The sequence below is a fragment of the Nicotiana tomentosiformis genome, chromosome 4 (genome assembly GCF_000390325.3).
Source record: "Nicotiana tomentosiformis chromosome 4, ASM39032v3, whole genome shotgun sequence".
NCBI lineage: Eukaryota > Viridiplantae > Streptophyta > Magnoliopsida > Solanales > Solanaceae > Nicotiana > Nicotiana tomentosiformis.
The window spans coordinates 84,304,696-84,328,640 of record NC_090815.1 but is presented as its reverse complement, the minus strand read 5'-3'; the positions used below and the strand labels follow the sequence as shown (position 1 = coordinate 84,328,640).

The following is a 23,945-nucleotide window of genomic DNA, read 5'->3' as shown; positions in this document are numbered from 1 at the left end:
CCATTGCCACCCCACCTGTGATATGAGTTTATTGGCCCTTGTTCTACTTTAATGGTTATTCTTTCTTCTTGTTTGACTAGCATGCAAGTGGATTCCACATTGGTGGTCCTACAAAGGAGGAAGAAAGCTATTGGATAGACTTTGGTGGATATTCGGGGTATAAGCCCCGCATTTTGCATGCATAAGATCAAGTTGGAGGATGCTTTAAACCATCTATTAAATATCAAAGAAGACTCAATGAATCAATGCACGAGGTGGTCAAAAGGAGATTATCAAGTGGTTGGATGCTGGGGTTGTCTATCCCATTTTTGATAGTTCATGGACTTCTCCGAAGAATGTGTCCCAAAGAAGGGGGCATGACAGTTGTTACCAATGACAAGAATGATTTGATACCTACAAGAATGGTCACCAGTTCAAGGGTTTGTATGGATTATTGAAAGCTCAATAAAGTCACAAGGAAAGACCACTTTTCCCTCCCATTCATGGATCAAATGCTTGATAGGTTGACCGGCCGTTCTTTCTATTGCTTTTAAGATGGTTATTCAGGATACAATCCAATTATTATTGCATCGGAAGACCAAAAGAACCACTTTTACATGCCCGTATGGTACCTTTTCTTTCAAGTGGATGCCTTTTGGATTGTGCAATGCACCGAAGATTTTTCAACGGTGTATGATGGCTATTTTCATGGACATGAAGGTCTTCATTGATGACTTTTCGGTTGTTGGGGTTCATTTGATGATTCCCTTGCTAATTTGGACAAGGTATTAGCTAGATGTGAGGAAACGAACTTGGTATTCATTTGGAAGAAATGTCATTTCATGGTTGAGGAAGACATTGTCCTTGGACATAAAATTTCAAAGGATGGTATTGAAATGGATAAGGAGAATATTGAAGTGATTTTCCAAGCTTCCACCTCCTACCTCGGTAAAGGGTGTGCAGAGTTTCTTGGACCATGCAGGATTTTATTAGAGATTCATCAAAGATTTTTCTAAAGTGGTGAACCCTTTGTGCAAACTCCTTAAGAAGGATGCCAAGTTCCATTTCAATGATGATTGTATGAGATCTTTTAAAAATTGAAGCTCAAGTTAACAACAACTCCTATCATTACATCTTCGAATTGGAGTTCACCATTTGAGCTCATGTGTGATGCAAGTGATATAGCGGTTGGGGTTATTTTGGGGTAATGTATCAACAAAACTTTTCACCCTATCTACTATGCTAGTAAGACCATAAATAGTGCCTAAGTCAACTATACTGTTACGGAGAAGGATTTACTTGACATTATGTTTGCTATTGAGAAGTTCCGCCCGTATTTGATTATAAAGTCATTGTGCACATGGATTATGCGACACTTTGTTATCTTATGAGTGAAAAGGAATCGAAAGCTCGATATGAGATGGGTGCTTTTATTGCAAGATTTGATATTGACATCCAAGACAAGAAGGGAAGTGAAAATGAAGTGGCAGACCACTTATCTCGTTTGGAGGAGAATGGGAGACCACATGATGACCTTGAGATCAATGACTCTTTTCCCGATGAGCAACTTTTGGAACTTTCAATGAAAGAGGTAGCATGGTTCACGGATTTGGCTATTTCATTTTAAGCGGTATCATTCCAGAAGAGTTCACATCAAACTAAAGAAAGAAGATCAAGAGGGATTGCAAAGATTATTATTGGGATGAACCTTACCTTTCTAGATTTGCACGGATGGGGTGATTAGGAGATATGTGCTGGATGAGGAACAACGTGATATTCTTGGGGCTGTCCATTCTTCACCTCATGGTGGTCACCATAAGGAACAAGAACGGCGGCAAAGGTACTAAGTTGTGGTTTCTGTTGGCATACACTTTACAAAGATGCAAATGATTTGGTAAGAATATGTGATGAATGTCAACGGGCTAGTGGGATTTCAAAGAAACATGAGATGCCCCTTACAACCATCTTGGAGATTGATATCTTCGATATTTGGGGTATTGCCTTCATGGGCCCTTTTGTGAGTTCTTGCAAATTTTGGTAACATCTACATTTTAGTCGCGGTGGATGATGTGTCTAAATGGGTTGAAACCGTTGCTTTACCTACAATGAGGCTAGAAGTGTTGTGTCTTTCTTGAAGAAGAACAAATTCACAATGTTTGGGACTCCTAGGGCAATCATAAATGATGGATGGCCGCACTTTTTCAAGAAGTCTTTTGACACTTTGCTCAGAAAATATTGTGTCAATCACAAAGTGATAACCTCTTATATGAGTTAGAGTCCGATAAGCTTCATCCTCTCCCTTGCCCATCTGGTTGATATTTATCCTCATTGTGCTCTTCAAACTGAGCCAATGAGTTATCTTCAGAGGCCTCCCTAGACGAGATATATGAGTCAGAGTCCGATAAGCTTCATCCTCTCCCCTGCCCTGGAGTTTGCTTCTTGGCGATGAATTTCTGCATTCTAGGGAAAGGCACCTCTACCTCTGCCTTTTCCTTGGCTACCCCAGCCCTTTTTGAAGACTCAGCCAATCCTCTTGATCATACCATTATCTGCTGTAACACAAAGAGATTTATCAGTGATTATAATAGTCATTAACATGAGGTACAAGGCAGTTATAAGTCTTAATAGTAGTAGGTGAAAGCATAAGAACAGGGGTGACTTTTATATGAAACATGCATAGGGAATGAAGGTTGTGTTGTCCGCAAAATTCTAACTGTGGTCCGCAAAGTGGAATTGCGATACGTAGAATTCCAAGTGCGGCAACACTTCAGCACTGATGCATCACTCTCTCAAAGAGAAGTCTCTGAAAGACAGTGCGGACACACTTCTGTAGCCGCAAAAATCCAACTACGGTCCGCAAAATTAAAAGTGCGATCCGCACTTGAGTAGAATTACTCAGGTCCCAGAGAAGAAGTTCTCTAAAGGATAGTGTGGACCTCTCTTGCGAGAGAAAAAATCCAACTGCGCTCCGCACAATTAAGTTGTGGCCGTAAAACTCAGGTAAATAGCCAGGTTGTTTAATTAAGCATTTGCGGAGGGTAAAATTTCAATTGCGGTCCGTACAATCAAGGATCAAAGAGGATAGACGATTTTAAACTCAGTGAGCATGAAGTTAAGAAATTAATGAATCTAATGGGAAAATAAATTAGATGCATGATTTTAAAGATTAGCAACAATCCTAAACTCATTCTAAGCATGATTTCAGAAATAATCCCATTCTTAGTCTTATCCACATAGAGTAGACAAAGAGATGTAATGGAGATGACCTAAAAAGAAGTTAAAAATCAAAAATTCAAAAGAAAATTAAACATGATTGAAGTGTGCCATACCAAAATGTGCTAGTGCAAATATGAATATTGGAATATGAGTGGATGAAGGTGGAAAATTATGTGTGCAAGTTAATCCTCAGGAAATACTCCGTTAGTTAGGTCAAATAGTGAAAAGTGTAAATGGTAGACCTATTCTCCTATTTATTAACCATGGGTCGGGTCAAAGAGAGAGCGAGTGCAGCTGCAAAATTCCAACTGCGGTCGGTTATCTGGATGGTGAAAAGCCTGAAGTTGTGCAGCTCGCACTTATTCAAGTGCGTCCGCACTTAAGCCAACATATTTCAGTGACTTCTCTAAGGTGCTCTCCTACGACCGCAAAAATTTTCATAGGACGCAAAATAAGCTTTGCACTATTGTGGAAAAAGTTAAGAGACTCTTCATTTTGGAAATATGGTTGCCACTTCATTAGCGGTCCACAATCAAAATCTGCGGCCACATTCCAATTTTTGCTGCCCACAATCAATCTTTGCGTCTGCACAAATAAAAGTGTGGTCCGCAGAATTCCGTGTAGTGCTATAACATTTGCCATCTCACAACACCTAACACTAGTAAGTGCAACACACCTCAAATTTGATCAAAAACAATGAACAACATCTATACTAAAAGCTGAAGAAAAGATAAAAATGAAAAGAGCTTGGGTTGCCTCCCAAGAAGCACCTTATTTAACGTCATGGCAAGACGCAATGTCAAAGCATCCTCAACTGAAGTAAAGAACCGCCACCGCGTGGCTTTCACCAACCTTTCCCAAGTAATGCATCACTCAGTGACCATTGACCCGAAATATTTCAATGTTCTTGTTCTTCAAGCCCAATTCACCAAAGGTAGTCACACTAACAATGTACGACCGTACATTTTCTTCTGCGGACCACACTTTTGCCTAAAGTTCTAGAACCTTCAGTTCTTCTTATGCAGTCGTATTTCTTCTTTACGGATCGCATTTGCTTTTGCGGCAGCAGTTGTAATTCTATGGACCGCACATTTCTCAACACTTCTCCTCTTCACTGAATTAGGCTAGAATCATCTACTTTTTTAATCATTTTTCTTCATTGAATTATACTTTCCAGCACACCTACAATTCAACCAATTTCATTAGATTAGGGCACAAAATCATTACTTTGGGACTACAAATTATAGCAAGAAGATACTAATAAGTGGTTAAAATTTATACTTATCAACTTCTCCAAACTTAATTCTTTGTTTGTCCTCAAGAAACTAGATTAGCACCCTCTTTCCCACACTCTATGGACATTTCAAGGAGTCACCCACAAGTCATTCATTCTCAGTTGGGACCAACAATTATCTATAATACTCATGAATTCTAGACAAGCTATCAAATTATTCAAAAAGGTGTATCTTGCTTATCTCATGCAATTCTAGTGTGACATTTGAGCCTCACGGGTTAACTTCATTCATCATAGATTCTTGGTCTTTCATGCTAATCATGGTGGACTCTAAATGCTTCCTCTTCTACCTTCCATTTTCATTGCTCACATCGATATCCAACACTTAATTTCTGGTGCATCAAAGGTTTTAATATTCTCTTATAAAGAATAGTCACAACTTAAGCTTCAAGTACCATAGGCTTGCCCCTCATGTACGTCTCCACTAATGTAAGCATACTGGTCTGAAATCGAATAGGACTTCTTTCTAGTTGTATTGAAGGCTTTTAATTCGGGGTAGGATAGTATATGGGATATAATTGGTTACACATTTCCTTAAGCACTTCACTCATTATTTCTTGGCTCACAATTTGTCGTAAAACATCATAGATAGAACCTTTGGAGGTTATTCTTCTTTTTGAAGGCTAGAGAGACTTTCCATCACTCTTTGTTGACAATTTCATTCATTTTCTTCCTTGATTTTATGCTAGAGATACTTGGATCACTTTATTTCATCAATCTCCCTTTTGCCCCTTTTTGGTCCCCTTTTGTTCACAATACTTGCTTTTCTTTATCTTTTTTTTCTTTCATGAAGATCATTTATTTTCTTTCTTTTTGATGCCTTGGTATCTCTTTATATTTCTCAACTCTCCCCCCAAACTTAGGCTTTGAGCCACCTACTAATATGAGTGCTTAGGAAGGTTCGGGTGCCAAGAGGAGATTATGATCACAAGGTGAAAGGCTTATAGCAAGGTTGCCAAAATAAAAAGACTAAAGGCTCAAAGGGAGTTGACTAGGGATAATGATCATAGGGCGGCAACTGAAAGCTCAAACGGTCCACGGAAAGCCTACAATCATCTTTCAAACCAAGCAAACTCAAAATTTTGACTTGAAGAATATTCGGGGCAAGTTCTAGACTATCCACTCAAGCACTTGGAATAGCAACAAATTTTTACCTCACCTCTCATACAAATAAACCGTAAAAGAAGATAGAGTCTAAACCCACAATGACCACAATCGAGTTAAAAGAACTCTATGGTCTACTCAGCCACCTAATGATTATTAAAGACAACACAAGAGCCTCAAAGTCACTTTACTAGAGTTACTTCCTCAAAAATAATTCACAACAACCTTGTCTCAGACCATAAGCATGCAGTTAATTATGTTGGTGCCACATGAAACATAACTAAAATGTTTTCATTGAATAGCTTGATTAGGGCTTTTATTCATTTCTACTTACTACAATTATTACCAAAACATGTAACTGACTAATTCCCATAAGAAAGTTTTCATACTATCCATCCTCGGGAAAAGTCACCTGGTTCACGCAAGAGACCACCTTTGGAAAGAATCGTGGCATGAAGAAAATCAAAGGCTTATTGACAATAAAAAGAAATAAAAACATAGATAAAAACCTGAAATTAAATGGAGGAAATAACTATAGATTAATGAAATACAACGAAAAATGAGTTAGGAATCGTTACCGCAAAGCTCTCTCTGAAAATCCCCCGAACAATCGCCAATTCCTGAGCTCAAAATATTGAAAATGAGAAACAATCGCGAACCCTTGCATTTAAATGTTCTGTCCAGACATCTCGCACCTGCGGACTCTCTGTCGCATCTGCGACTATCGCAGGTGTGGAAATGCATCGCACCTGTGGCTCCCCTTCGCACCTGTGCACAGCTGCCAGCATCTGTGACTCTCGCAGGTGTGGAACAATCTTCGCACTAGCGGTTCCTGTCCAGCTCCTTCTTGGCCGCATCTGCGGCTCCTCCTTCGCTTATGCGGGCTCGCACCTACGGTTCCCACTCTGCAGGTGAGATTGCACCAGTAGTAGCAGCACATCAGCTGCAAATTCCTAACTCCAATCAAGCCGCTAACCACCCAAAATCACCCCGAGGCCCTCGGGACCTTAACCAAACATACCAACAAGTCTTATAACCCGATAAAAACTTAGTCAAATCCTCAAACCACATCAAACAACGCTAAAATCACAAATCATCCTCCAATTCAAACCTCGATCTCGGACTCACAATAATGAAGCAGTGCTGAAAAAGAATAAGAACTTTGAATAATAGAGAAAATAAGAGTATATTGCCTTGAGATGAGTGTTACAGTCTTCCTAATGAATAATCAGACCCCTATTTATATAGTAGGGGAGTTTTACCCTAAGTACAATTCAATAAAAGGTAAAAATCTTCTATTTAACTAATCACCGGTTCCATGCCGATACGTGCCGAGATCCATGCCGTGATATCCGGCTAGCCACAGAGATCATGACCTTTTGTTGGTCGTGCTCGATTATCTGGTAATTCTCTCAGAGGCTTTTGGGGTTCGAATCGGACATAGGGGTCATGGCCCAGATACTCCCGAGGGCAGGTGTTTTGACCAGACCCCGATCAAGGGGCTCCTTGCCTCGATTCCGATTCCTTGCCTTTACGTTTCTTGCCCGATTCACTTAATCAGAAACTGAGGTGTCCCACGAGTTCGGTTTCACCCGTAAACAGATAGTCCCCTCATTTCTCGGAGAGTAAGTTTACTAAAAAGACGAGAAACGACATGAGAACCTCAATTCCTTCTTCAATATGCCATGACAGAAACGACAAAGACTATGAAACGTCCTATCTGTCACATCATAATGACTTCAAACGTGTGTCGGCCATCGGCAGACCATCCTTGGACAGGAAACGGTGTGAAGCCTCTATAAATACTCCCCTCATTCGTTCATTTTGTACTTTTTGACCAAGCTTCTACCTTCGTACCTTCAGGATATCACTGCCTCTCTTCATACCCCAACATTTTTACCTTCGTTTTTCAATATTTTTCAGCAAATTACAAGTTTTCATTTATCTTCTACCCAAACCAGCGCGCTTGATTTTCTCAGCAAGTGTTTACCCTTCATCTCCCAATCTTCCTTCTCGCTTCTTTAAACTTTTTTCCAGATAACAATGGCAAAGACTTCCAAGATTATTCCCCAAAAAGTTGCTTCTTCTTCTTCATGGTTGACCACTGAAGTCGAGGAGACTACTCCCGATGTGGTAGACCTAGAAAGATCAGCTCCGAGCATGGCTACTGATGAACCGGCAGCCGAGCCTCCCCTAAGAATGTTCATCCCCGGGGGGTGTTTGGTCGCGGATGACTTTAAGGTCGAAAAGCCCTCATCAGTGCAAGGCCGATGCGAGGCGGTATCTAGGTACATTTATTCCATCATCGAGGTCGTCCTTCCTGTGGTTCGTAAGGACTGAAGCTGGGGCAAAATAGGTTTGCATTGACAAACTGAAAGATCAGAGAATGAGCAGTTAGACAATTTTGAAGCCTCCTCAAATGCGGTCCACAGAACTCAAAGTGCAGCCGCAAAAGATGATGTGCGGCGGCAAAAGCTGAAGTGCGACCATAGAACTTTACCCACTGAAAACACAGGCAATGTCAACCCAACAAAGTGCGGATTGCAAAACCCTCCGAGGGGAATTTTTGTTAGAGATTTTAGGAGCCCGATAAATAGAACTTTATGACTTTTTAGGGCATCTTTTCACTGTAGCAGCTAGGAGTTAGTTACTTTTATCTATTTTGAGCAAGTGTGAGCTACAATTGAAGAATAGCTTCCACTCTTTCTTTTATTTTTAATTTTATGTTTTGATTTCTTCTTATTTTTATCTTCCTATATCTATTATTATGAGTAGCTAGACTTTTATCTAGGATTGTGATCCAATTCTAGTGTGTAATTATTATGGGTCATTAATATTGTGCTTGTTATTTGATTGAGTTAAGTGTTATTTAGCCTTGTTTATACTTTATAGTTAGAATTGATGGTTGAAAACATCGATTCATATCTTTTTGTCCTTTTTTCTTACTTGAGAAAGAAGAACTTAGTTTAGAAAAATTTGTCTAATAGGAAATTAAACTAGTTGAATTATTTATTAGTTTAATTAACAAATTTGAACTAGAGATAGTGATAATCTTACTTGGGCTCATAATCAATTGCACTAATAGCTACCCATTTGAACTTGAGAAAGTTAAATTAGGCATAATCACCCCTTAATCGAGAGGTATTGAGTAAGTAATTGAGGATTGACCCTATTTAAGACTTCTCGTATGTTCTTTTACTATTTTACGACTTGGGGGGATGATTGGTTTGGTTTTAGAAGGGTTCAGATCGAATTTGGAACACTTAGTTCCTTAATAGTGGCCTAAGGTGGCCACGTTTGACTTGATCAACATTTTAAGTAAACAACCTCGTTAACCGGAATTTGAAGGTTCCAATAGGTTCTTATGATAATTTTGGATCTAGGCATGTGTTCGGATCGAGTTTCGAGTGATCCGAGATCATTTCGGCACTTATTGTTGAAAGTTGGAGTCTTGAAGGTTTTAGAGTTTCCTAAGTTTGCTTTGAAGTAGACTTTGGTGTTATCGATATTCGTTTGAGATTCCGAGCCTTAGAATAGGTTCGCATAGTGATTTATGACTTGTGCATAAAATTTGGCATCATTTAAGTTGTCTAAGTATGATTCGTCGCATTCGGAGCTTGTTGGAAAAATCTTGAAGTTCAAACGTTGATTAAATTGGTTTTGAGGTGCGATTCTTGATTTTGATGATGTTTTATGTGTTACGAGACTTTGAGTAAGTCCGTATTATATTTATGGACTTGTTGGTGCATTTGGACGGGGTCCCGGGTGGCTCAGGTGTGTTTCGGACCACCCGGAGCTAAGTGTAAAATGGCAGATTTTGCTGGTGCTGGTGCAAAGTATCAGGGCACTAGGTTCACAAACGTCTCACAAGTCATTAGCATTCCTAGTAGAGTCTTGTGGATCAGTGCGGAGACATCTGTACTTATCTTCGAGAGGCTACATGGTGTTAGGAAACTTATCTTTCTTCATACTCTATCGAGCAATTGATGTTGTGCTATGTATCTTTTTTTTATTCTCTCACAAATGGTGAGAACACACGCTATGACTATACCCGACGGTAGAGGGTCTGCTCCGTTGATTGCTAGAGGTAGAGGCAGAGGTCGAGGGAGAGCCACAACTCCTACTATAGGACGAGAGAGTCCTAGAGTTACTCCTATGGTACTACCAGTGGATCCAGTTATTGAGGAGAAGAATGAGGCGCCTACAACTGAGCCGGCCTCGACGGATTTTATGGCTGCACCGGGATTTCAGGAGGCCATGGGCTGTATACTGTAGTTCATGGATTATATGACTTAGTCTGGGCTATTTCCAATAGACCCAACCATATCTCAGGTGGGAGGGGAGCACAGACCCCTACCGCTTATGCTCCAAGGCACGTTGTTGCCATCTATCAGACCCTAGGTGCACTTCTTGTGGGCGAGGCTCATCCGTTTTCAGCAGTTAGACCAAATACCAGACTGACCATATCCATCGAGGAGCAGAAATGGCTGGACAGATGGACTAGGATTTGTCCTCATGTCTTTCGCGGTGAACGGTCATAGGATCCACATGACTTTATTGATCGTTGTAGGGAGAGGGTGTATAATATGCGAGTATTGGAGTCTAGTAGGGTGGACTTCACCACATATTCGCTGGAGGAAAAGACTCGTAGATAGTGGCAATCTTATCTCTATAGTAGGCATGCGGGTTCATCTCCCTTGACTTGGGACCAGTTCACACATCTCTTTTTGAAGAGGTACAATCCACCCTCATAGAGGGATAAGTTATGAGGTCAGTTCGAGCGGCTCCAATAGGGTTAGATATCCGTGATCGACTATGAGGCGAGATACTCTAAGTTGTCTCGCTATGCAGTTATGATACTCCCCATAGATGCAGAGAGATTGCGAAGGTTTATTACGGGCTTGCGTTATGTTATCCAGGTTACTATAACCTGGAGGTTGAGATGGGGACTCCTTACGATCAGGTTATGGAGATAGCTCGAAGGATCAAGGGTATCCGCAGCAAGGGCCGGGTGAAGAAGCAGCCTCGACATTCTGGTAGATTCAGTGGCACACCATCTAGGGCCAGAGGTCAGTTCACAAGGGGCCAGTCTAGCAGACCCATGTATTCAGCACCACCGCCTACTCCAGGGTGCTCCAGTGCAGCCCTACTTTAGTGACATTCTAGAGAGCACCTACCCCCACCGGCTATTCAGCGTTCCTCTAGTAGGAATTTAGGTCACTAGGGTCAGACTCAAGGTCAGGAGTCTTCCGCACCGAGAGGTTGCTATGAGTGTGGGGAGCTTGGTCATATGAGGAAGTTTTGCCCCAGGCTTCAGGGCAAGGTAGTACAATAAGGCCATCAGCACATGATCACCTCACCAGCTGACGCACTGCCCATCTGGCCAGACAGAGGCGGAGGGCAGGTGTATAGGGGTCACCCTAGAGGTGGAGTCCAGCCATGTGGCGATCTGGCAAGATTTTATGCCTTCCCAGCCAGACCAGATGCAGTAGTCTCAAACGCCATGATCACAGGTATTATCTCTGTCTGTAGTAGGTATGCTTCAGTACTATTTGATCCGGGGTCAACTTATTCATATGTATATTCTCTATTTTCTCCTTATCTGGATGTATCTCGTGAGTCCTTGGGTGTTCCTATATATGTGTCCATGCTAGTACGGGATTCTATTATTGTGGACCAGGTTAACCGGTCATGTGTAATGACTTTCTATGGTTATGAGACTTGAGCAGATCTTCTGTTGCTTGATTTGACCGACTTTGAGGTCATCTCTATTTCACCATATCGTATGATTCTAGTGGAGTTGAGGGAGTTGAAGGAGCAGCTTGAGGAGTTGCTGGAGAAGGGGTTTATCAAGCCGAGTGTGTCGCCTTGGGGTGCACTGGTATTATTTGTAAAAAAGAAGAATGGGAGTATGCGGATATGCATCGACTATCGCCAGCTGAACAAAGTCACCACTAAGAATAAGTACCCATTGCCATGTATTGATGATTTGTTTGATCAGCTACAGGGTGCTAGAGTGTTCACGAAAATTGACTTGAGATCTGGGTATCATTAGCTAATGATTTGTTCTTTGGATGTTCCGAAGACAGCTTTCCAAACTAGATATAGGCACTATGAGTTTCTAGTGATGTCCTTCGGCTTGACTAATGGCTCAGAGGTATTTATGGATTTGATGAATCGGGTGTTTAGGCCATATCTTGACTTATTTGTCATTGTCTTCATTGATGACATATTGATCTACTCGCGTACTATGGACGAGCACGAGCAGCATTTGAGGATATTGCTTCAGACCTTGAGGGAACAAAAACTGTATGCTAAGTTCTCCATGTGTGAGTTATGGTTAGATTCTGTGGATTTCTTGGGGCATGTATTATCATGCGAGTGTATTAAGGTAGATCCTAGGAAGTTCGAGGCGCTTTAGAGTTGGCCTCATCCTGCCACATCGAACGGGATCAGGAGTTTCTTAGGACTAGCAAGCTTTTTTCGTCGGTGTGTGGAGGGATTCTCGTCTATTGCAGCTCCTTTGACTAGATTTACCCAGAAGGGTGCTCAGTTCATATGGTACGATGATTTCAAGGTGAGCTTTCAGAAGCTCAAGACTGCATTGACTAGGACACCAGTGTTTGTTTTGCCCTCCAGTTTGGGGATGTATATTGTGTATTGTGATGCTTCACGCATTGGATTGGGTTGTATATTGATGCAGGATGGGCGAGTTATTACATATTCTTCACGTCAACTGAAGCACGACGAGAAGAATTATCTTATGCACGATTTGGAGTTGGTTGCAATAGTTCATGACCTCAAGATCTGGAGGCATTATCTTTATTAGGTGTCGTGTGTGGTTTAAACCATTCACCACAGTTTATAGCATTTGTTTAAGCAGAGGGACCTTAATATGAGGCAGCACAGGTGGCTTGAGTTAATCAAGGATTATGAGATTACCATCCTTTATCATCCAGGTAAGGTGAATGTGGTTGTAGATGCCTTGAGCAGAAAGGCCGATAGTACGGGTTGTTTGACATTTATTTCAGCAGGGGAGAGGCCATTGGCTTTGGACATTCATTCCTTAGCTAACTGACTTGTGAGGCTGGATATTTCAGAGCCCAGTTGCATTCTTGCATGTGTTGTGGCTTAGTCTTCTTTATTCGAGCGGATCAAGGCCCATCAGTATGATGATCCGCATTTGTTGGTACTTAGAGAGATGGTGTTCGGATCGAGTTTTGGGTGATCCGGGAGCATTTCGGCTCTTATTTTAGAAAGTTGGTATCTTGAAGGTTTTAGTGTTTCCTAAGTTTTGGTTGATGTAGAATTTGGTGTTATAGATATTCTTTTGGGATTTCAAACCTTGGAATAGGTTTGTATAGTGATTTATGATTTGTGCGTAAAATTTGACGTCATTCCTATTTTTCTATGTATGATTCGCCGCATTCGGAGCTTGTTGGAAGAAGATTAAAGTTCAAAGGTTGATCAAATTAATTTTGAGATGCGATTCTTGGTTTTGATGCGTGTTTCGAGACTTTGAGTAGGTCCGTATAATGTTGATGGACTTGTTGGAGCATTTGGATGGGGTCCCTGGTGGCTCGGGTGCGTTTCTGACCACCCGGAGCGAAGTTCAAAGTGGTAAATTTTGCTGGTAATGGTTTCCTTCTTTGCGAACGTGGATAGGTTCTCGTGTCTGCAATGAAGGATTTGGGCTGGAGGATTTTTGTGCTACGCGATCGCAATAGTAAGTATGTGATCGTGTAGCTTACGAGGCCAGTGGTCTATGCATTCACGACATCATGCTCGCGTTCCCGTAAAAGGGGTTGGGCCTGGGGAGGCTTGGCCGTTGGTCTTTGCATTCACAAAGGGCTAACTGCATTCGGTAAGTGTTAGTCAGGTTGACCTTCACGACCGCGGAGGCCTAGTCGGGTTCGCGAAGAAGCTTTTCTGGGCTTTGGCAGCTTTTGCCTTCGCGAATGTGAGGGTACTTCCACGATCGCGAAGAAGGGTTGATGTGAAGATTGATATTTTAAAATCGGGACTTAGGCTATTCTTAGAGGGGGATTTTCATCTAGCATTTTGAGGTAAGTGATTTCTACCTAATGTGAGTTTAATACATAGATTATGTGTAGATTTTAAAATAGAAATTCTAGAATTTATGGGATTATGTTGAAAAACCTAGGGTTTGGTAAAATGAAGTTTGAAATTGATTATGGGATTGAGTAGAAATTATATATTTGAGTTCGTAAGGTCATGGATAACATTTTCTACGAAAAGTTTTGGACCAGGGGTGGCTTTTAGGAACAAATTGGGTTGGGAAATTACTCTAATAGATGAATTATGAACTTTTGAGCATATATTGATTAGTTTGTACAACTTTTGACTACTTTCGGTTTTCTCGACATTATTTTGAGGCTATTGATGTGGTTTGAGGGACGAGAAGAGGACTTGGAAGCAAGGTAAGTCTCTTGCCTAATATTTTAAGACGGAATTATCCTCGTAGGTGCTTTAATTGTTATGTGCTACTTGTTGTGGGTGTTACGTATGCACAGGGTGATGAGAGTCTATACGTAGCTAAAATCATGTTTATGTCCGGGTATACTTAGGACTTTATCATACAATATTGTATTATTTGAACTCAACTTGTTAGTTTAAATTACTTAAATTTATAATTGAAATTTTATCAGGGATTATGTTAGGACGAGCTTCATTACATTGTTTTGGCGAAATACTTGATTGTTGGTAAATATTATGCTTTCTTTATATGTCCATCCTTGTTCTGTAATTGTTTGACTCGTAGTTCGAAGATTTTCTCTATTTCTGTGGATCACGACGTACGCCTCAGCAGTATATTGAGATTCATCCATGGATCGGGTTGTATAATCTCGGTAATGTATGTACACGATTATTATGGATCGGGCCGTACAACCTTGGCATAATTCGTGCATAATAATTGTTAGGAATCCAAATATACATGAGATTTCTCTTTAGATTCGAGACTTTGTGTTTACGTGATATTTCTTATTTGGTTGAGATAGCACATGATGTTTGAGGATTTTAAATTGACATTATGTTGAAGGATCATGTTATTTACCGTTTATTATTCCATTGCTACTGTCGTATTTCATGCCTACTTATAATTCTTGTACTTTATTTATTAACTACTAGTAAGTGTTGATATTGACCCCTCATCACAACTTATTCGAGGTTAGACTAGATACTTACTGGGTACGCCCTGATTTACGTACTTATGCTATACTTCTTCATTTATTGTGCAAGTACTGAGGCAGGTACATCCAGTGGCCATTCATGAGCGCATCCCCATTATTCGGAGACTTAGTGGTGAGTTGTTCTCCATGCTTCGATCTGCAGCACCCGGAGTATCCTTCCTGTTAAATTATACTTTCTGTCTATTTCATTTCAGACAGTAGCTATAGTCATTTGTATATTCTACTAGATTGCTTGTGCACTCATGACAATGGGTTTTGGAAATTTTTAGTAGATGTTATGTGTTTGCTTAATATTGTCACCATTTATTTTTTTATATTTTATTAATGCCTTATATCTTCATGATTTTCTCCGCATTAATTTCCTTTATTTAATAAAACTCACCATTATAAAAGTAATAAAATGAATAATTAAGTGAAAAGTTCACTGTTGGCTTGCCTAACAGCAACGTTAGGTGCCATCACGGCCTATAGTGAAAATTGGGTCGTGACACAACCCCGATCTATCAAACAAGCATAATCGACTTTACCCATTAGGTTTACACCTATGTTAAAATTACAACTCTAGGATTTTTTCTATTTTTTATAACTTCTTAAATATATTGCTTATTACATGTTTGCTAATTTACTTCATAAAACATCCTAGTTTAATAAGTAATGTTGATACACCAATTTTGTAACGACCCAACTGGCCGTTTTGATTTCTAAAACTCTGTTCCCCTAAATAAGACTCCCCGTATGTGCTCTTGCTATTTTATGATTTGTAGGGATGGTTAGTTCGGGATTTGGAAGGGTTCGGGTTCAAATTGGAACACTTGGTTCCTTAGTTTGGCTTTAAAAGGCTAAGTTTGTCTTTGGTCAACGTTTTGGATAAACGACCTCAGAATCGGGATTTGACGGTTCCAATAGGTGCGTATGATGAATTTGGACTTGGGCGTATGTTCGAATCGGGTTTTGGACGACCCGGGAGCATTTCAGTGCTTAACAGTGAAAGTTGACTATTTGAAGGTTTTAAAGTTTTTTAACTTTGTTTTGGAGTAGGTTTTGGTGTTATCGAGGTTCGTTTGGAATTTCGAGTCCGAGAATAGTTCTGTATGGTGATTTAAGACTTGCACGCAAAGTTTGATATCATTCAGAGTAGTTTAAGTATGTTTCGGCGCGCTCGGAGTATGTTGAAGAACTTGAAGTTCCTAAGTTGATTCAATTTGGTTTGAGGTGTGATTCTTAGTTTTGATGTTGTTTTATGCGTTCTGAGAGTTCGAGCGAGTTCGTTTTATGATTTCAAACTTGTTGGTACGTTCGTACGGGGCCTCGGGGGCCCCGGATGCCATTCAGATGATGCGCGGATTAAGTTAAGACTCAAAAAGGACTGCTGGTGCACCAGTTCTGGTGTGCCCGCACCTGCGAGCTTTGGGCCATAGGTGTGAGACCGCATGTGCGTGGGTTGGGTCACAGAAGTGGATTTTGAACGCTTGACCATGGACCATAGATGCGGGTTTTCGTGCGCACCTGCGAACGCGCATGTGCGATTGGGGGGGATATAGAAGCAGCTCAAGACGCTGGAGCAGCACGCTCGCCCCAGAAGCGAAAATACCGCCCGTAGAAATGGCCCTCGCTGGGCTCGAGGAACTCCGCAGAAGCGGACCTAGCACTGCAGGAGCAGTATCGCAAATGTGGTAGAGGCACCGCAGGTGCGAAAAACACTAAAGTCAGAACTCCATTTAAGACGGGGTTGAGAATTTGGGGTTTATTTATTGCACTTCTTGGGGAGATTTTGGAGCTGGTTAGAGAGGGGTTTTCACTAGCTATTTGAGGTAAGCAATTTCTATCTAATATGAGTTAAATACATAGTTTGTAGGTAGATTTTAACATGTAAATTAGTGAAAATTATTGGTTTAGATGAAGAACCTAGGTTTTAATAAAAATTAAATTTAAACACGAAAATGGTTATGGAATTTAGTGAAAATCATATATTTGAGTTCGTGAGGTTATGGGTAACAACTTTCTTCACAAATTTTTGGAATTCGGGCCTATGGGCCCCGTGAATGAATTTTAGGAATTTTTCAATTAGGGTTGGGTAATCACTTTAATAGTTAGGATATGAACTTTTGAATATGTATTGATTATTTTATATAACATTTGACTAGTTTCGAGTCGTTTGGAGCTGAGTTGAGGGTTTAAAGCATATTTGTGGACCGGAAAGTAAGCATTGAGACGAGGTAAGTTTCTTTTCAAACCTTGTAAGAGGGAATTAACCCCATAGGTGAATTGAATTAATATGTGCTTCTATTTGTGGGGACTACGTACGCACGAGGTGACGAGAGTCTGTGCGTAGCAACTAATTATGCTTATGTCCGGGTAGTTTAGGACCCAAATCATGTTATACTTGTGATGTTTGTACCCTACTTTGTTAATTTAAGTGCTTAAGTCATATTGGAACTTGATAAAGGAATTGTAAATGGTCGAATTCCTTTTACTTCTGTTTTGGATGGCTTACTTGACCGTTAATAAGAACTGGCGCTTCTTTGAATATTAGCCTTTTAATAATCTTCGAATCGGTTGTTTATAAAGTATTTTCTCTTCTTGTGGAGCGGGCCGAATACCTCGGCAATAGAATATATGCATCTATGGTTCGTGTTGTTCAACCCTCGGCAGTGCATAGTATATATATTATATTTTTTGTCGGTTCGTACGACCTCTGCATAATCCATGCATAATAATACTGGGAGCCCGATTATACTTGATATTGTTTCATTGGCTTGAGAGATTAAATTATTTAATGATGGAAATTAATTTGGGATTTACTATTAGTGTAAGAGTTATTTATTTATTTCTAGTTATTGAGTTTAGTTTCATTTTTGTAGCCAATGCTTAGTTATAATTTTGGTATTTTACTGTTAGCCTATAGTAAGTATCGAAGTCGACCCCTCGTCACTACTTCTTCGAGGCTAGACTAGATATTGGGTACATGTTGTTTATTTACTCATGTTACATTTCTGCACTAATCGTGCAGGATCTGAGGTAGGTGCATCTGGTTATTATCCCGTTGCGCACTCTTGATTCCACGAGACTTTGCGGTGAGTTGCCTTCCAAGCCCGTTCTGCAACACCCGATGTCTTTCTTTTGCCTTTTTTTTTTTACTTTCTGTCTATTTCACTTCAGGCAGTAGTGTAGTATTTTTGTATATTCTACTAGTAGCTCATACATTTGTGATACCAGGTCTTAGAAATTATGCTAGTAGACACATGTTGATTTTGGTTACTTATTTACTCTTAAATTGTCTATTACTCACTTTTATGAAAATTTTCATTTCCTATTTGTTTCATAACTAAAAATAAACTATTTCTAAATTGTTAAAAGAAACAATCACGTAGTTAGTTCACTATTAGCTTGCCTAGTGGTAACGTTGGGTGCCATCACGGCCTATAGGAGAAATTGGGTCGTGACAACATGGTATCAGAGAACTAGGTTCACATAAGTCTCACAAGTTATGAGCAGGCCTAATAGAGTCTTGCGGATCGGTACAGAGACGTCTGTACCTATCTTCGAGAGGCTATAGGGTGTTAGGAAACTACTCTTTCTTCATCTCCTATCGTGCAGTTGATATTATACTAAGTATCTTTCTCTTATTCTCTCATAGATGGTAAGAAAGCGCACATTGGATGTTCCAGACCCGGGAGGAGCTGCTCCCCCTATTGCTAGAGGCTGGGGTAGAGGTCGGGGGATGGCACCGGCCTGAGGTAGGGGATGAGGATGTCCCAGAGTTGCTCCAGCCATGCCACTAGCGGATCCAGTAGAGGATCCTATTATTGTGGAGCAGGGCGAGGCGTCTGCAGCAGAGCCAACCCCGGTAGATTTCATGTCAGCACCGGGCTTCCAGGAGGTCTTGGGACGTATGCTATGGTTCATGGACACTATGACTCGGGCTGGTTTATTTCCAGCAGACCCAACCACTTCTCAAGTGGGAGGGGGAGCACAAACCCATACTACTCAGGCTCCTGGGCATGCAATTTCCATATATTAGACCCCGGGCACACTCCCCGTAAGCGGAGCCCAGCCTGTGGCAACAGCCATGCCTGAGCCCAGACCAACTGCGGACGGCGAGCCGCGGAAGCTATTGGATAAATAGACCAGGCTACACCCTCCTGTCTTTGGAGGTGAGGGACATGAGGATTCCCAGGATTTCATTGATCTGTGCCGTGACAGATTGCACAACATGAGGATATTGGAGTCCCATGGGGTGGACTTTACTACATTCCAGCTGGAGGGCAGGGCCCGTAGATGGTGGCAGTCTTATCTCCTTGGCATACCAGCAGATTCTCCTCCCATAACTTGGGACCAGTTCACGCGTACCTTTCTAGATAGGTATATTCCACCCTCTCAGAGGGAAGAGTTGCGGTTTTAGTTTGACCAGCTCCAGCAGGGTCAGATGTTAGTGACCGATTATAAGGCGAGGTTCTTTGAGTTATCTCGCCATGCACTTATGATACTTCCTACTGAGGCGGAGAGAGTATTGAGGTTTTTTGTGGGGTTGCACTCATGTATTCAGGCCACCATGGCCCGAGATATTGAGATGGGGACTTCTTACCAGCTAGTTGTGTAAATAGCTCGGAGGATTAAGGGTTATCGCCAGCAGGGTCGAGAGCAGATTTTGCGGGACAAGCGGTTTCGTTATTCTAGAGAGTTCAGTGGTGCTCCGTTTGGGGGCATAGGTCAGTTTGGGAGAGGTCAGCCTAGCAGGCCTACATATCCAGCACCGGCGCCTTCTCGAGGTGCTCCAGTGCGACCTTATTTCAGCGCCATGCTAGAGAGTTCCTACCGCCCACCAACTATTCAGGGTTCCTCCAGTGGGTATTCAGGCCATCAGGGTCAGACTTCAGGTCAGCAGCCCACCGTACCGAGAGGTTATTTCGAGTGCGGGGATCTCAACCATGTGCGGAGGTTCTGCCCTAGGCTTCGGGGCAAGGCAATGTAGCAGGGTTCTCAGCCTATGATTATAACACCAGTCGTCGCACTTGCCATCCAGCCGCCCAGAGGCGGAGGGCAGGTGGGTAGGGGCAGTCCTAGAGGTGGAGGCCAGGCAGGTTGAGGCCAGTCAGGTGGCGCTCTAGCTAGATTCTAAGCTTTTTCGGCCAGACCTTATGTAGTCGCCTCAGATGCCGTGATCACAAGTATTATTTCTGTCTGTGGTAGGAATTCTTCAGTATTATTTGATATAGGGTCTACCTATTCATATGTGCCATCTCTATTTGCTCATTTACTAGATGTTTCTCGTGAGTCTTTGGGTACTCCTGTTTATGTGTTCACTCTTGTGGGTGATTCTGTTGTTATGGATTAGATCTATCGGTCCTGTGTCGTCACATTTTATGGTTATGAGACTAGAGCGGATCTTTTGTTGCTTGATATGACTGACTTTGAGGTCATACTAGGCATGTACTGGTTATCTCCATATTATGCCATCCTTGATTGCCATGCCAAGACTGTTACCTTGGCGATACCAGAGTTGCCTAGATTGGAGTAGAATGGTTCGTCTATTAGTGCATCTAGCCGAGTTATCTCTTTTTTGAAGGCTCGACACATGGCCGAGAAGGGTTGTTTTGATTCAGTGCCCGTAGTCCGGGAGTTCTCCGATGTGTTTCCTTATGATCTTCCAAGCATGCCACCAGATCGTGATATCGATTTCTGTATTGATTTGGCTCCAGATACCCAACCTATATCTATCCCATCGTACCGCATGGCTCCGAAAGAGTTCAAGGAGTTGAAGGAACAACTTGAGGAGTTGCTAGCAAAGGGGTTCGTCAGACCAAGTGTATCGCCTTGGGGTGCACTAGTGTTATTTGTGAAGAAGAAAGATGGGATTATGCGGATGTGCATTGATTACTGTCAGTTGAACAAGGTTACCATTAAGAACAAGTACCCATTTCCTCGTATTGATGATTTGTTTGACCAGTTGTAAGGTGCCAGGATGTTCTCTAAGATCGACTTAAGATCGGGGTACCATCAGTTGAAGATTCGGGATTCGGATGTTCCGAAGACTACTTTTCAGAATAGATATGGCCATTATGAGTTTCTAGTGATGTCCTTCGGTCGGACTAACACCTCGGCGGTGTTTATGGATTTGATGAATAGGGTGCTCAGGCCATACATTGATTCATTTGTCATTGTCTTCATTGATGACATCTTGATCTATTCGCGTAGCTTGGAGGAGCACGGGCAGCATTTGAGAGTGGTACTTCAGACCTTGCTGGAACAGAAACTCTATGCTAAGTTCTCCAAGTGCGAGTTTTGGTTAGATTCTGTGGCATTCTTGGCACATGTTGTTTCAGGCGAGGGTATTAAGGTGGATCCCAAGAATATTGAGGCAGTTTAGAGTTGGCCTCGTCCTACTACAGCGACTGAGATCAGGAGCTTCTTGGGGTTAGCAGGTTATTATCATCGATTTGTGGAGGGCTTATCATATATTGCAGCCCCTTTGAATATATTGACCTAGAAGAGTGCTCCGTTCCGTTGGTCCGATGATTGTGAGGCGAGCTTTCAGAAGCTCAAGACAACTTTGACTATGACACCAGTTCTAGTGTTGCCTTCCTGTTCAGGGATGTATACTATGTATTGCGATGCTTCACGCATTGGTTTGGGTTGTGTATTGATGTAGGAGGGGCAAATTATTATATATGCTTCACGTCAGCTGAAGCCCCATGAGAAGAATTACCCGGTACATTATTTGAAGTTGGCCGCTATTATTCATGCTCTTAAGATCTAGAGGCACTATCTTTATGGGGTGTCCTATGAGGTTTACATCGATCATCGTAACTTGCAGCATTTGTTCAAGCAAAGGGATATCAATTTGAGACAGCGCAGGTGGATTGGGTTACTAAAGGACTATGATATTACCATTCTTTACCATCCGAGCAAGGCGAATGTAGTTGCGAATGCCTTGAGAAGAAAGATGGAGAGTATGCGTAGCTTGGTGTTCATTTCAGCAGAGGAGAGGCCATTAGCTTTGGACATTCAGTCCTTGGCTAATAGACTTGTGAGGTTGGATATTTCATAGCCCAGCCGAGTTCCTGCATGCGTCGTTGCTCAGTATTCACTATTGAAGCAGATCAAGTATCGTCAGTTTGATGATCCGCACTTGTTGGTTCTCAGAGGGAATGTACTACAGGGGTGGTGCCAAGGAGGTTACTATCGACGAGGATGGTGTCCTTTGACTCCAGGGTCGCCTATGTGTTCCTAATGTCGATGGCGTGAGGGAGAGGGTTCTAGAGGAGGTACACAGTTATTGGTATTCTATTCATCCAGGTGCTACGAAGATGTATCGCGACCTGAGGAGACATTATTGGTGGCGGCAGATGAAGAAGGACATAGTTGAGTATGTTGCGAGGTGTCTAAATTTCCAGCAAATTAAGTATGAGCACCAGAGGCCAGGTAGACTACTCCAGCAGATGACTATACCTGAGTGGAAATGGGAGAGCATTACTATGGACTTCGTAGTTGGGTTGCCGTTTGATGCAGTTTGGGTCATTGTCGACAGGTTGACCAAGTCGGCACACTTCATTCCGATTGTGACCACATATACTTCAGAGAGGTTGGCCCAGATTGTATTCAGGAGATAGTTCGGTTGCATGGTGTGCCTGTTTCCATCATATCAGATAGAGTCCCTCAGTTTACTTCACATTTCTGGAGAACAGTATAGAGTGAGTTGGGGACCCGGGTAGAGCTCAACACAGCTTTTCATCCGTAGACCGATGGGCAGTCGGAGCGGATAGTTCAGAACTTGGAGGATATGCTCAGGGCATGTGTGATTGACTTTTGAGGGCAGTGGGATCGATTCTTGCCTTTGGCCGAGTTTGCTTACAACAACAACTATCAGTCTAGTCGAGATGGCTTCATTTCAGGATTTATATGGTCGGCGATTACGTTCACCCATCGGATGGTTTGAGCCCGGCGAGGCTAAGTTATATGGTACTGATTTGGTGAAGGATGCCTTGAAAAAGGTAAAGTTGATTAAGGAGCGATTTCGCACAGCACAGTCCGGGCAGAAGAGTTATGCGGATCAGAAGGTGCGTGATTTATCATTTATGGTGAGTGAGAAAGATCTCCTGAAGGTCTCATTGATGAAGGGAATCATGAGGTTCGGGAAGAAGGGCAAGTTGAGCCTAAGGTTTATAGGCCCATTTGAGGTGTTAAGATGAGTTGGAAGGGGGGGAGGGTTGCTTATGAGCTTGCTTTGCCTCCCAGTCTATCAGTAGTTCATCCGGTTTTTCACGTGTCTATGCTCCGGAGGTATCATGCCAACATGTCGCATGTGTTAGACTTCAGCACGGTCCAGCTAGATGAGATCTTGGGTTATGAGGAAGAACCAATTGCCATTGTTGATAGGCAGGTTCGCTAGTTGAGGTCTAAGAAGATTTCTGCGGTAAAGGTTCAGTGGAGGGGCCAACCAGTCGAGGAGGCGACTTGGGAGGCATAGGAGGACATGCGGAACAAATATCCACACTTATTCGGTACTTCATGTATGATTCTAAACCCGTTCGAGGACGAATGTTTGTTTAAGAGGTGAAGAATGTAATGACCCAACAGATTGTTTTGCTTTCTAGAATCCTGTTCCCCTAAATACGACTCCCCGTATGTGATCTTGCTATTTTATGACTTGCAGGGATGGTTAGTTCGGGATTTGGAAGGGTTCGGGTTCAAATCGGAACACTTGGTTCCTTAGTTTGGCTTTAAAGGGCTAAAATTGACTTCGGTCAACGTTTTGGGTAAACGACCTCAAAATCGGGATTTGACGGTTTCATTAGGTTTGTATGATGAATTTGGACTTGGACGTATGTTCGAATCGGGTTTTGGACGACCCGGGAGCGTTTCGGTGCTTAATAGTGAAAGTTGACTATTTGAAGGTTTTACAGTTCTTTAAATTTGGTTTGGAGTAGGTTTTGGTGTTATCGAGGTCTGTTTGGAATTCCGATGGGAATAGTTCCGTATGGTGATTTAAGACTTGCACGCAAAATTTGGTGTCATTCCAAGTAGTTTAAGTATGTTTCGGCGCACTCGGAGTAAGTTGAAGGACTTGAAGTTCCTAAGTTGATTCAATTTGGTTTGAGGTGTGATTCAATCTGTTTAGAAATTAAACACGAAAATGGTTA

General features: G+C 41.9%; 1 protein-coding gene across 1 annotated transcript; it reads left to right on the top strand.

The window, feature by feature from the left end:
* Positions 1-1,339: 1,339 nt before the first annotated feature.
* Positions 1,340-1,826, top strand: LOC138910059 (uncharacterized). The gene is made up of 2 exons (XM_070201280.1): positions 1,340-1,570; positions 1,701-1,826. The coding sequence occupies exons 1-2, from the start codon at positions 1,340-1,342 to the stop codon at positions 1,824-1,826; spliced, it is 357 nt and encodes a 118-aa protein (XP_070057381.1).
* Positions 1,827-23,945: the final 22,119 nt, after the last annotated feature.